Source organism: Pinus tabuliformis, chromosome 8 (assembly GCF_031772625.1).
Source record: "Pinus tabuliformis cultivar Carrire ecotype Pingquan chromosome 8, CPIR1, whole genome shotgun sequence".
In the NCBI taxonomy this organism is placed as follows: Eukaryota; Viridiplantae; Streptophyta; class Pinopsida; order Pinales; family Pinaceae; genus Pinus; species Pinus tabuliformis.
Window position 1 is genome coordinate 634,552,563 of NC_142294.1, and position 14,793 is coordinate 634,567,355.

The following is a 14,793-nucleotide window of genomic DNA, read 5'->3' on the forward strand; positions in this document are numbered from 1 at the left end:
GCCAGAATTCGGGCCAATTCGTCCTCTTGCAATGAATTTTGCAATGGACTCTCTTCGCGTTGTTCTGTCTCTGCCTCCACCTACTCAGGTTGTTCGGTCTCTTCCTCTATTTCTCCTTCCTCATTTCCTCCCACTTCTTTCTCATTCTCTTCTCCTTCCAATTGCGGGGGTTTCTCGTTCCTTGAGTCGTCTATCTCCACAAGTTGGCTGGTACCCCCTTGGGGATTTTCCAACCTCCCTCTAATCCGTGCTAATCTAACTGATTTTCTCCGTTTTAATGGTCTATTTGGTGTACTGGCAGTATGTTTTCATTTTGGGGTTGGCGGAGTCGGTGCCCCATCTGTCATAGCAATTAGTTTTTCCTAGTTGCTCTGCTGCTAAGCAAGACTGTGGCTAACTATCAGCCGTATCAGTCCATGGTGACTTACTACTGATTCCACATGTTGTGAATTTTTCATGCTTCGGGAAACATCATGAAGTAATGAATTTAAAAATGTAGGTAGGTTCACAGAGCATTTCTCTTTTAATATAGCTAAGAGTTTAAGGTGTCATGGTCTTACCACGTCTTTCTTGCCTTCACAAGTGATGTAACTCTGGATGATCCTCCCCAATTCTGCCCATGGCTCTCCTAATGCCGCTGGTAGGACTCCCTTTCCTCTGACTGTCACGTTCTGGCCTTCATCCTGGAAGATCTTCATGATCTTTTGTAGTCTCTCCTTCTTTAGAGTCCACACAGGTCTAGTGGCTGGTAGTCCCGAGACCTCTGCAATTATGTCAACGGTAACAGCTATGTGTTTTCCCCCTACTGTGGAGTGGTATTCTTGCAAGTTCTGCAAAAATTCTATTGCCACGGTCTCGTTGGATTGCTGTAAATGATTAAGATAGACTAACCATCCTGTCCTTGCCAGGATTTCCCTTGCAGTATCAGAAACTATCAATACCTGTGGTTCTCTTCGAATTGACCTTCCTCCCATGCTTTAGCTTACTGTAAAAACACAGAGACAGTAATGGAACAGCAGGCTGTTCAAACTGTTAGAAACACAGAGAAAATAGCAAAATCGCAAGGCTCGTTCAACTCTTACTAATTGTTGCAGACTATGATATGGAAATATCTTAGGAACAACAAGGCATGCAAATTGAAAAATGAGATACCATTAAGCCTTGCTATTCCCAAGTAAGAGTTTCCGAATAATAGCCTGACACGTATGTCAGCAAATTATGAAGTCAACCCCCCCCCCCTGGCAATGTGATAGGCCATCCTCGGCCATCAAATGAAGGAGCGGCGGGCTGATCTGTCCTGGTACAGGGTCATAAAGGAACAATGTATGCCAAGATGCCATGTTTACAAAAGCTACAAGTTACCAAAATCGAGGTGTATAACAGGATCGCTTAATAAATAAGAAAATGCAGTTACATGATGCGAGGCTGGGAGGATAGGACAGCTAACATGCACAATGAGTGTAATGCGATCATTGTCTACTTTTTCCGTCATGATTGGTTATGATGGATTTTCATGTGTTTAATGGTTCAGGGAAGTGATATGCATAATCTTTATTTGACAGATTACAAAGGTATAAGACAGAGAAGGGTGTTAATGATTACCATTGGTGTATAAGAAATGTGACTTCAATAACATTAACAGAGCTCTGCTACCGACAGGTGTCCATAACCTTGGCAGAGTTGTTTGTTTCACCCATGGAACCATGATCCTTTGTGTATGCCTAGGAAGTATTGTTCAGTGTCAAAATGGAGGTCATTATGCTGGCTTGGTAACCAGTTAAATCATAATGCCATTCACCAGGAAGGAGTGAAAGGTGGGCAGACGGGCTCGTGATGAAACCTCCTGTTCCAAGGACACTTTATTTTTTTTCTGATGTGCCTTTTGGACCATATCCCTGGTGTGGTGGCCATAGTGGGAATGCCACTTCACTTTCTTCCTTATGATCATGGTAGGCTGGCTCTTGATGAGACCCCCTATCCTGCATTTGACAATTCAAAACATTCTTCTTTTTTTCTATTTTTATAAAATGCTTTCCTATTTATACACAAAGGGTGGTTCAACCCTCCTTAAGAGTAGGAATGGTGGAAGAAGTCTTAACATCTCAATAGAAAAATATAAACCCTTTGTTCTTATTCCTTAATAATTATCAAAGAAGATTATGGGAATTTAAAAAGAACCAGCATGATAAAGATGACCAATCATGTCAGTATTAGTAGGGTAATGACAGCAAAAGTGATGAATAATTGTGTCCTTTCCTTGTTCCTCTTTATCAATTTACAGCAATTTCTTGTAAAACTAGCGATTTTATATAATTTGTTGATTTCAGTATGCTCTAGCTTTGTATCCATCGCATGAGTGTATAGCTGTGCTCCAAAAGACCTAAAACAAGAGGAACAATAGGTATCTTTAGTCATAAGTAAAAGGAATACGAGAATGTTGTCATTTGAAAAAGGAAGGACAAGGGAATACAAGTGTTGTTCCTTTGAAAAAGGAACAGAAAAAACTGAAAGTGTCGTTCCTTTGAAAAAAAGGAACAACAAAAACCGAAAATTCCATTCCTTTAGAAAAGGAATAACAGAAAACCAAACATGTCGTTCATTTGTAAAAGGAACAGCAAAAAACCAAAAGTGTGGTTCCTTTGGAAAAGGAACAGCAAAAATTAAAAGTGTTGTTCCTTTGGAAAAGGAACAACGGAAAACTCAAATGTCGTTCCTTTAGAAAATGAACAACAAAAACTCGAATGTCATTCCTTTGGAAAAGGAACAGCAAAAATCAAAAGTGTTGTTCCTTTGGAAAAGGGACAGCAAAAAAACTCAAATGTTGTTCCTTTGGAAAAGGAACAACAAAAAAACTGAAATGTCGTTCCTTTGGAAAAGGAATAGAAAAAATCAAAAGTGTTCTTCCTTTGGAAAAGGAACAATAGAAAACTCAAATGTCGTTCCTTTGGAAAAGGAACAGCAAAAACTCGAATGTTGTTCGTTTAGAAAAGGAACAGCAAAATGAAAATGAAAAAGGACAGCTGAAACAAAAGGTGTTGTTCTTTTGAAAAGGAACAACAAACAACGACGAAAGTGTACACAAATGCTGTCCCTTCAGAAAAGGAACAACAAAAACGACAACGTTGTTTCTTCTGAAAAAGGAACAATAGAAAAAAATGCAAATACAAAAATATATACAAAACAAAGAAATTATGTACAAAGTATAAAAACAGGTGAATCACTTAATGAATCACAGGTGAGGGAGATTTCTCTTCCTCCTGTAGAATTTGCACATCGGAGTCCTTGCGTAGTTGCTGGCAGAAGGATTCCCAAGTAAGTGGTTTGCGGTATAATTGAACTCGTTGGCCATTTACTTTAAAGGTATGTCCAGATCTATCAATAGTGACTAGAGTAAGGGTGCCATCATCATGTACCTTCTGGATTTCATATGGCCCTAGCCAGCGAGTCTGAAGTTTCCCAGGAAAATTCTGAAACCTGGAATCATATAAGAGCGCCCAGTCTCCTTCGCGTAAGACTTTGTTTTTAATGAGAGCGTCATGCCATTTAGCTTGTTGTTGTTAGATTAATGCAGTATGTTGAAGGGCATAGAGCCTAATTTCATCTAGCTCATTGATCTGATGTAATCTATTAATCTGTGCCTCATTTAGATCTAGGTTGACTTCTTGTGCTGTTCACAGTGTTTGGATTTCGAATTCTATGGGAAAAATGGGTTGCTTTCCAAACACCAATTGATATGGTGAATAGCCGGTAGTGCTTCTCCATGTTTTTCTGTAGGCACACAAGACTTTTGGTAGTCTTGCAGCCCAATCGCATCTATGTAACGAAATGGTTATTGTCAAGATTGCTTCTATTATTTTGTTGCTACTTCCTACTTGACCGTTTGCTTGTGGGTGGTATGGAGTAGTAATTTTATGCTGGATATGATAGTTCTTAAGTGTTGTAGCAATCTTGTTACCAGCAAACTGTGGTCCACCGTCTGTAATTATGTCTCTTGAAAGCCCATATCGCACAAATATATGAAGCAAGAACTGTATGACAGAATCCTATGTAGCTCTTGGTAATGCTTCTGCTTCAACCCATTTGGTGACATATTCTGTTGCCACCAAAATATATGTTTTCTGGTTCAAGGATGGGTTAATTGGACCAACAAAATCAAGTGCCCATCGCTCGAATGGTTCAATAACCAGTTGTGGGTTCAGGGGCATTTCGTCAGACTGGCTAGGGCGTCCTACCCTTTGACAACTGTCACAAGTTTGAACGAACTTTTTTGTGTCTTTGAAGATCGTAGGCCAATAATACCCTGTTTATAACACCTTATGTCCAGTTCTCTTATCGGAAAAGTGTCTGCCACATGGTCCGTCGTGACAAGCTTTCAAAATATCAAAAATTTCATCCTCCCGGACACATCTCCTGATGTGCATATCTGCTCCTGTATGGAATAGGTAGCCCCCAATCCAGGAAAATCGAGCACTTTGTTGGACAATCTATTTTCATTCATTGGGGGTCAGATGTTTTGGTAATTTACCTACTATTAAGTAATTCGCAACATCAGCATACCAGGGTGTTTTAATAGTGACAGCAAACAAATGCTCATCTGGAAATTGATGTTCAACTGCTGCTGCATCCACTGGTTTTGGCATTCGCGAGAGAAAGTCAGCGACAGGATTCTCTTTTCCAGGTCTGTACTTGATTGTAATATCAAATTCCTGCAATAAAATCAGCCATCTAGTTATTATACCATTTGTGATTGGTTTATTCGTTAAATATTTTATGGCAGAGTGATCTGTATACAAAATAACAGGATATTCATTAATGTAATGCCTGAACTTATTGACAGCATGTATTACAGCTAGAAATTCCTTTTCAGTAACAATATAATTCAATTCAACAGGGGATAAGTTCTTGCTAATATAATAAATTTCATATGATTTTTTATCTTCTTCCTGCCCAAGGACTGCTCCAATAGCTGTATCTGAGGCATCTGATGAAATTTGGAATGGCAGGTCCCAAGTTGGTCCTCGAAGGATTGGAGCTGTGGACACAAGCTTCTTTAGATCCTGAAAAGCACGGTCACATTTTTCTATCCAAAGAAAGTCAACATTACCTGTCAGTGCATCTAGAGGTGCAGCAGTATGTGAAAAATGTTCTATAAACCTTCTATAATAACCAGAGAATCCAAGAAAACTGCATACCTCTGTTTGAGTGGTAGGAGTGGGAATTAGAAAAATTATTTGAATTTTGGCTGGGTGTACTTGTATGCCAGTTGCTGAGATATAATGGCATAGAATAAGTCCTTCACACATCATCATACAGCATTTTTCATGGCTTAAGCAAAGCCTGGTGGCAATGCAGCGCTGCAGGACTTTTTCCAATGTGTCCAATGCTGGGTCAAAATCATCTCTGTATGGTGTAAAATCATCCATGTAGACTTCGAGCCCCTCATTTATTAGATCTGAAAAAATGCTGAGGATAGCTCTTTGAAATGTGGCAGGAGCATTACATAAGCCAAAAGGTAGAACTCTGTAGGCAAATGTTCCCCAAGGACAAGTAAAAGTAGTTTTGTCTTGGTCTTCAGAGGCAATCTGAATCTGATGTATCCACCGAAACCATCTAAGAGAGAAAAGAATTTATTTCCTGCTTGAGTTTCTAATACTTGATCAATGAATGGAAGGGGAAAGTGGTCTTTTTGTGTTGCTTTGTTTAATTCTCTATAGTCTACACAAATCCTCTACTTTCCATTCATCTTTGGTACCACAACAAGTGGAGAGACCCATTTACTATCAGAGATAGGGTAGATGAAGTTAACATCTAAAAGTTTTTGAAGTTCAGCTTTTACAACGTCTTTCAAATGAGGATTAAGTCTCCTTTGTGGTTGGCGAACAGGTCTCGCATCTTTTTCTATGTAAATGTGGTGTGTAATAACTGGGCATCAATTCTTTTCATATCAGGGTAGTCCCATGCAAATGATTCTTTATGTTTCCTCAATAATTGGATGAGCTTCTTTTCTTTTTCAGATGTCAGGTTGGCATTAATGTTTAAAGTCTTTCCTGGCTCAATTTCCACAATTTTGCTATTCGAAACAGAGGTAGTAGGTATTGTTTGATCATGTGTATCTTTAAGAAGATCCTCTTCTAATTCATTATCAAATGTCGCTTCTATCATGTGACATTGTATGTGGGATCTGGGTTCAACTTGGCTAATGAAATTATTAATGGCATCATCTTCTGTTTGGTCATTGAAATCGAGGGCCTCTTGTATGGTTAATGGAGATCTAATATTTTCTATGAGGTATGATACAAGATGCTTGTTAGTTTTTATTATTGTGACACTTGTCTGTGCTGGGGGGTATAAAGCTAGAGTCTTAAGATTTTTCCCCCTAGTAATGGTCATATTACCTTGTTGGCAGCCAATATAAGCATCGGCAATTTCGAGCCAAGGTCTACCTAAGACCAATGGATTTCTATCAAGTCGGTTTTTGGGATTTATTATCAGAAAATCAGTCAGATACTCCCAAGAGTCAACAGATACCATAACATCATGTAGTGTGCCCTCTGGCCTAATTACAGATTGATCAGCGAGTTCTAATAAAGTGGAGGTCAGTTCTATTGATGTAATGCCCAATTTTTGGCAAGTAGTGGTTGTTAAGATGTTAATTGCTGTTCCTAGATCAACTAAGGCATTTGAGAAGGTTTGACCATAGATTTGTACGGTTACTATTGGATTTCCTAGGTCTTCGTATTTAACAGGTGTTTCTTTTCCTGATAATAAGTCAGATGAAGTGCCAACTACTTGGACTTTTGGGTTATTTGTTATTGTCCTCCTTGGTTTCTTTATACATAGTTCTTTGATAGTCTTTGCATATATCAAGATGTCTTGAATGGCTTGGAGGAGCGGGATTTTTATGTACAGGTTTCGTAATTCTCCTAGAATGTCAAAATTAGGATATTGTATAGGTCAAGGTATAATTAAGTGTTCTGGGAATGGAGGAGAGGATGTGGTTGCTGGATCATGACTTTGTTGTCTGGTGACATCCTCTTCTTGTAATGGTTGTTCTACAGGTAACTGATTTTCAACTTGAACTGTTTTATCTCCCTCTGTTTCAATGATACGCCTAGATCTTAGTTGAAGGTCATTACACTCCCTTAGATCGGTCCCTATCTCTGGTGTTTCGATTATTTGAATGGACTAGACCGGTCTGTTACTCGGATTGGGGTTGGGTTGGGCTAGGAGTTGCGGCCTTAAATTAGACTGGGGGTTTTGTTGTAGGGCTGGCAGTGTAGGTTGAGGGAGCAGGATGGTTCCTACTAGTAGATTCATCGGTCTTTGCCAGTTTGTCTGCGAGGTTTGACTCTTTGAAGTAGGAGGAGTCCATTGTGGTCAAAAAACATTATTTTGCCAATATGGTGGGGTATAGGGAAAATTTGGCCAATTGGGTTGGCTTGCTTGATTGGGCCATGGAGATGATGAAGGGAATGATTGTTGTGACCAATTCAGGAAGGGAGGTTGATTTTTCCACATTGTATTATATTGTTGAGCATGATATTGGTGAGGTTGGAAAGAAGAAGCTGGGTCTGAAAACATACCTGTTTGTCGTGACTGCCACTAACGACGCTGATTAACTAGATACACCGACTCTGGCTCTTCTTCTGCTTCCTTGTATACTGATTTCAATCCAGGAAGTGAGGGGCAGCTTTCTATGGAGTGGTCTTTTGTACAAATGGCGGAAACTTGAACTGCATCTAATGGACACTCCTTATGGTTGTGTTTCTTTCTGCATCTGGGACAGAAGATTGCCAAATTCTGTTCTGATTCTGCTTGCTTTTGGTTGGCATGCATAATATCAAGTTGTGTTGTCAGCGTCCCCAATATGTCGGTTTTAAAATTTTCTAATAAATTTCCAATTTTTGCACGAGTTACTCCTTCTACCGAAATTATATTATCTCTTACAAATCGATCATGTTCTACTGGTTTTAGTCTTGTGCTGCCTCTCGAGCTCCTGATACATAAATCAATATTGCCAGCAAAATTTTCCTGATAAATATCTCCTTTCCCCATAATTTTTAATGTCTCAATCCATTGTTCCTTCATTTCTATAATTAATGTTGTTTTTAATACATTATCAGGTAAGGGTAATGATGCATAAGGAGATCTTTGAAGATTATACTGGAATCGTTCAACATACTCTTCTAATATGTTTAGTTGTATAATGCATTAATTGCAGATACAACCAAACGTCATTTACTTGACTGGAATGATCGGTATGAAATCTTAGTTGGAACTGCACGTGGGCTGGCCTATCTTCACGAGGAATCTGATATTCGGATCATCCACAGAGATATTAAAGCGAGTAATATTTTACTAGATGATAAGCATCGACCGAAAATAGCAGACTTCGGGTTAGCCAGATTATTTGCAAAAGATCAAAGCCATGTTAGCACTAGAGTTGCAGGAACTTTGTAAGAAATTTCCCGACCGTTCAGTCTTGCAACTAATTCATTTTTATAAATTTCAGTACATAAACCTGCAATTACAAATCATATATCTGAAAATGGATGACATTATGTTGAGAGCGTTAAGTTATTGACATTTCACTGTCGATAACATTTTGCAGAGGTTACATGGCCCCTGAGTACGCCTTACGTGGACAGCTGACAGAGAAAACAGATGTATTCGGCTTTGGAGTGCTTGTACTTGAAATTATGAGCGGAAGAAAGAATCAAAGTTTGGCTCATGAGATGGATTTTCTCATCGAAGGAGTATGGCTCATATGATCTTATATTTGAATTGTAAATTTTCTAATTTGTCCATAACAGTATGATCCCCTCCTAACTAAAGTTTTATGTTTGGTTGATATTGGCCAATTAACAGACATGGAGACTGTATAAAGCAGAAAGAGCTTTAGAAATTATTGATCGTACATTGGAGGGTAGCTATACTGGCGAGGAAGGGATTAGAGTGATTAAAATTGGTCTTCTGTGCACACAAGCAGCTCCCACGTTGCGGCCATCAATGTCACGGGTGGTGTCGATGCTGACAAGTGAGCGAGAAAATCTGCCTTCGCCGACAAAACCTGCTTTCATAGATCTGGATAGTGTGGGCACACCTGACCAGATTAAACGTATTTGGCCTTGGCAACCAGCAAGTTCCGACACGCATTCTGCCGCGGCCGATCCTTCATCGGGCATTCTGGAGCCCAGGTGAAAATCAGAAAATATTTCTGGCCGTTATGGTCAATGGATGGCCGTTCGGATTTAAATAACTGTAAGCACTTCACATGTACCCAAGTTTATGATGTAAGCACTTCACGGTTGAATGATAATTTTCCTGAGTATCGACACAGAAATGGGGCTTTTCTTTTTTGAATTGGTGGGACAACGGGCGCGAGTAATCAAACTTTTATTAGTGCGTAAGTAGATGGAAAAGGTTGCTTTTAGTTAAAGCGTCTATTTCTATTTAATCACTTTTCCTCGAGTAAGAGTAAATTAAATATTATGGTGGCGTTGATTAAGTTTTATTGAAATTAAATTTTGTTTATTCGAAAAGTAATTAATTAAAAAGAAAATGTTAAAATACAGGAAATTTTAATTTAAGAAATAAAATTAAAAGATTATAGGAAAAATTAAATTCAAAATTTTTATTTTTGAAAGTAAATTGAATATTAAATCAATTAAAATAAAATGAATAAACTTTTAAATTTCAGAAATATTATAATTAAGATAAGAAAAATAATAGGAAATTAATAATAAGTAAATAAATTACAAATTAAAAAAACTTATCTCATATAAAAAAAGTTTGAACTTTCCAAGAGAATTTAACATTAAAAAATATAATTATTATGGTGATTAATTGACAGTTAAATTAAATTAAAGTTATATATATATATATATATATATATATATATATATAATATTTTTAATTATATATATATATATATATATATATATATATATATATATATATTTCTTACTCTCTAACTAATACTTATTTTTAACCAATAAAATAAAAACACACCTCAGACTAAATATAGTGTGACAAATTGTCTATTTAATATAACACTAATTACATCTTAACTCAAATGACTTACATTTTAAATAGCTTGAAATCATCCTAATATTAATTATATTGTAATTGAAATTTAATATACATCTTAAATAACTTTATATAATTAATAACATGATAATAATTTTTTGATATAATTAATAATATTATTAAATATACGTCTATAAAGCCTGTGTCATAGAAGTTACAAATCTACTTTCGCCATCATTTATGATTTTAAAGGTTTAAATGTAGTTCCTAAATGTTAAACATGATTGATAAAAATTAAACATTTAAATTCAGATTTTAAAAAACTTGAGTTTAAGTTATTTAATGTATAGAATTCGAGAGCCCTATTATTTTTCGAAGTGTTGAGTTTAGTTATGCATTCAAAAATGTGTTTTAAGCAATAAAAAAAATCACATTTTTTCTTGAAAAATGCCTTTTCATCTATGAGTCAGACTAAACCGTAATAAATTTGTATAATCATTACCATAACTATAAACTTCACAATATACATTCTCAGAGAGACAAGAAAAAATACTAGTTTTACACTTCTACTACTTACAATAACAACATGTGCAACAATATTACAATGTGTTCAAAGAAGGCATTTGCTCTTACAAGCAATGGCATAGCTCTCTACATTCTTCACTTAAAAAGAAGGTATGAAACATAAAGTCAAATCAAGAAATGACATAACTCTCTACATTCTTCACTTAAAAAGAAGGTACGAAACATAAGCTCAAATCATTGATGAATGTTATGTATGTACATGTTTAAAAGTCTCTCTAAGGAGTTAGGGTGATGGAAGCATTATAACCATCCTTTGGACCCCTTTTGTAGACTAGGCCTCGCCATAAAACCAACATTAATGAATTTTACAAAATAATATAACTGTGAATGTGAGTAATATTTGTTGTGAGTTATTTCCATACTAGTATGTATTAATAAATTATTTATTTCCTTTCCAATTTAAATTATACATTTTAGAATGCAATATGGTAACCAAAAAAAAGAATTTTAATATTAATATCATCATAACTAAAGTTTAAAATTTATACCATCATAACTAAAGAAGGCCAGATTATATGACACCACATTGTCCATAAAAAATAAATAAAAGTTAGTTAAAAAATCATAAAACATGCATGAGATAAATGGAAACTATAAATTATAAAAAGTAAGCCAAACACCAACTCATCAAACATAAATAACAACATTTTACTAGATACCATTTGTTGGGATTCAACTGAGTTAAGTAAGTTGTTCATTTATAATCATTTTGAGAGGTAGTCTTAACTCACTAGTTCCTCATGATTTTTGAATAGTCCACTTAGTAATAATTGCATCGTGTGATGCTCACATGGGTGAAGAATGCAATGAGTGCTAAGTGGACTATTCAAAAATCATGAGAAATTTGGAAATGGTCATAGACTAATGTCTTACTTAAGAGAGTTGAATCCTAAAAAATAATATCTAATATAATGCAGTGTGGAAACCCTCAATTATGCTTAAAAACATTTTACTAATCAAACAAAAAGAAAAAACACGTCCTATTCAACCTCACGAAAGTGAAATAAAACTCAATTAAATTTAGAATTTGATGGTGAAAAATGAAATGAAAACCCATAACATTAAAATATAATAATAAAAAACCCAAAAGTAAAAAAAAATAAACAGTAAACTTAATGTAAAAAATTGACTTCAAGTGTAAGAAAGTAAGTTCAAGACTTACACATAATCACTAAAAAAAATATAATATTGAAACCTAAACTATTATTACTATTCCAAATAACACAAATAGTGTTATGACTTACATTGTTTTAAAGTATAATCAATACACACTTGTACTAAGCTTTAAAATATAGTATTGAAACCCAAATCATTGCCATCGTTCCAAAATGGCGTATAGTTTACAATATCCTAAAAATATGATTGCAGAGTAGTAATAAGTTTCCATTTTAAATAGATATTTTCAAAAGTGTAAGCTCTTGGAAAGACATCCAACTCACCAAAAGAAAAATATAAAATTATGAATTACCATCACATCTATCCTACACTTAAATGGTCTATTATTCCTGCCCTTAAATGGTCTAGTATTTTATTCAACGTATATTTCATGTTAAACGAGACATTCAACTCACCAAAGGAAAGAAATAAAAAATTGTGAATTACCATCCCATCTGACCTACACTTAAATAGGTTAAATTGTTTATTATTGTATTGGAAGTATATTTCATGTTCAACAGTCCCATTCTTTTTAGATGGTGTGATAATCTATACAACTGAAAGTCATCGGTGACGGCCCTCACTCGACCTAACCACCCTGTGAAAGACTCTGATCACATTATAAAACAAAATAATCATTAAACTTTATTAGTTTTTGAAACAATCTTTTATATTAGCCCTTTTATAATAATCAGCTTTCTGCGCGACATAATGATGCTTCGGTTGCTCCAAGCAGTAATTTACGTACCAAAATATCACAAATTAAAGGAACAGTAAAATGAAAATATTGGATGATTCACAAACCTTGTCCTTTTCCAGAAAAAGATGAATGAGGGTGTGATGCCCATAACGTTTACAGTATGGTCATATATTCTATTTAGCTGCAACCATCATGATGTCAAGGAGTTGGTAGCGTTTCACTCGGATGAAAATCGACAGCCCAGGAAGCAGCGAATCCAATGATGCAAGAGATAAGTGCTGATCTTCTTGCATCTCCTGTCCTTTCTGGGCGTTTCTTTTTTGTAACAACTTTTATCTTTAATAAAAGTTTGTCGCTTTTTCCTGTTAAAAAAAAAATGATGCTAAGTACAATTTTTCTGTCCATATTTTCCCATTCGTTTCTAGTTTTCATCATCGGGTTCAATCGCCGAATCAATCCCACGCCTGCAATCCCTTCCACATCGAAGTCCTCAGAACGTCCTGTCCTTCCGGGTAGAATGTCTCTCAGGAACGTCCGTGTCCTGAGATCGACTGGGCTTTGAATAATGATTGAGTCTGAAATTTAATTCTGTGACTTCAACGTTACATGGCCGTTGGATTAAGTAGGAGCAACTCCACTCATATCAGAAAAATAAACTTTAGCCTTACATGGCCATTGGATAACAGAAACAGCTCCACTCACATTACACAAAAAGAGCAGCGTTCTGCTCCTACAATGCGATGCCGTTGGGTCGGACTGTGCGGGACACAAAGAGAGGAAAGAAGACCATGAAGAAAGAGGGTATGGCGATGGCCATGACGTTGAAATAGTTAATCAGCAGCGTGTTACTAAGCGTCACTGTATTGAGGCTCTCATCAGCTGAGCCCGTGACTTCTGCTGTGTGGGATGAATGTGGAAACAGATGAATGGGATGAATGTGCGAATGTATGGCCGTTTGGATTTAATCACTGTAAGCATTACACGTGTCCCCAACTTAATGATGTCGAGCTCAAAGCGGCCTAAAGATGCAAATCTCCTGTTCACTGCGTGTCCATGAAATGAGTATTTGGGTGAATTATCAACGCCGAAATGGAGCTTTTAATTTTTTTAATTGGTGGGACAATTGAGGGAGTAATCAGATTCTTATTAGGTGGAGAATATAATTTAATACGTAACAAAATGGAAAGGGTGGGCTTTATTTAAATCAGTGTGTACTTTTATTTAATAATTTTTTCTTAGAGTAAGAGTAAATTAAATATTATGATGGTGTTCATTAATTTTTATTTTAATTAAATTTGCCTCATCGGAAAAGTAGTTAACTAAAAAAGAGGATAGTAAAATGTTAAGAATATAGAAAATTTTAATTTAAGAAATAAAATTAATGAATTATGAGAAAAAATTAAATTCGACAATTTGACTTTAAAAGTAGGATAATAAATCAATTAAAAATTAAATGACTTTAAAAATAGGATAATAAGCCAATTAAAAATTAAATGAATAAATTTATTTAATAATTTTTTCTTAGAGTAAGAGTAAATTAAATATTATGATGGTGTTCATTAATTTTTATTTTAATTAAATTTGCCTCATCGGAAAAGTAGTTAATTAAAAAAGAGGATAGTAAAATGTTAAGAATATAGAAATTTTAATTTAAGAAATAAAATTAATGAATTATGAGAAAAAATTAAATTCGACAAATTGACTTTAAAAATAGGATAATAAATCAATTAAAAATTAAATGACTTTAAAAATAGGATAATAAACCAATTAAAAATTAAATGAATAAATTCATAGAGTTAAATTAAAGAGTAAATAAAAATTATGAATTTTCTAATTTTCTAATGAAAAATATTACAAATTAAAATCACTTGTTTAATAAAAATTATAAATACTTAAAAATAAAGAGAGTTCCCAAAATAATTGAACATAAAAAAATAGTTAAAAAATATTGTAATAAGTTTATATATATATATATATATATATATATATATATATATATATATATATATATATATATAATGTTTTTAATCTAATTTTATATTAAATAAATAATAATAATATTCAATTTTATCCTCTAAAAAAATATATATTAAAATATAAATAGTATGTTTTCTCATTCAAACCTATTAAATTTTATTATTAAACTTTAAAAATTATAAATTATAAAATAACATTATTCTCTTGAGGGGTTTAGTAGCTTTCATGGTTTAACATGGCTTATTACTCTCCAACGAGTAAGTGTATTTGATAGCTGGAACAAAAACGTGATTCAAATCAAACATAGTGTGCATAATTTTCCATTCTGTATAATACTAGCAATTTCC

The 14,793-nt window shown here is 34.7% G+C and overlaps 1 protein-coding gene across 1 annotated transcript in view; it reads left to right on the forward strand.

The window, feature by feature from the left end:
- The window catches only part of LOC149237120 (cysteine-rich receptor-like protein kinase 42), a 48,428-nt gene extending 39,097 nt beyond the window's left edge, over positions 1 to 9,331 (forward strand). The window contains exons 4-6 of the mRNA XM_089369154.1: positions 8,222 to 8,456; positions 8,612 to 8,756; positions 8,869 to 9,331. Of these exons, the coding sequence (XP_089225280.1) occupies positions 8,222 to 8,456; positions 8,612 to 8,756; positions 8,869 to 9,201 (713 nt within the window). The 3' untranslated portion in view covers positions 9,202 to 9,331. The remainder of the gene's footprint in view (positions 1 to 8,221; positions 8,457 to 8,611; positions 8,757 to 8,868) is intronic.
- The last annotated feature ends 5,462 nt before the right edge of the window (positions 9,332 to 14,793 follow it).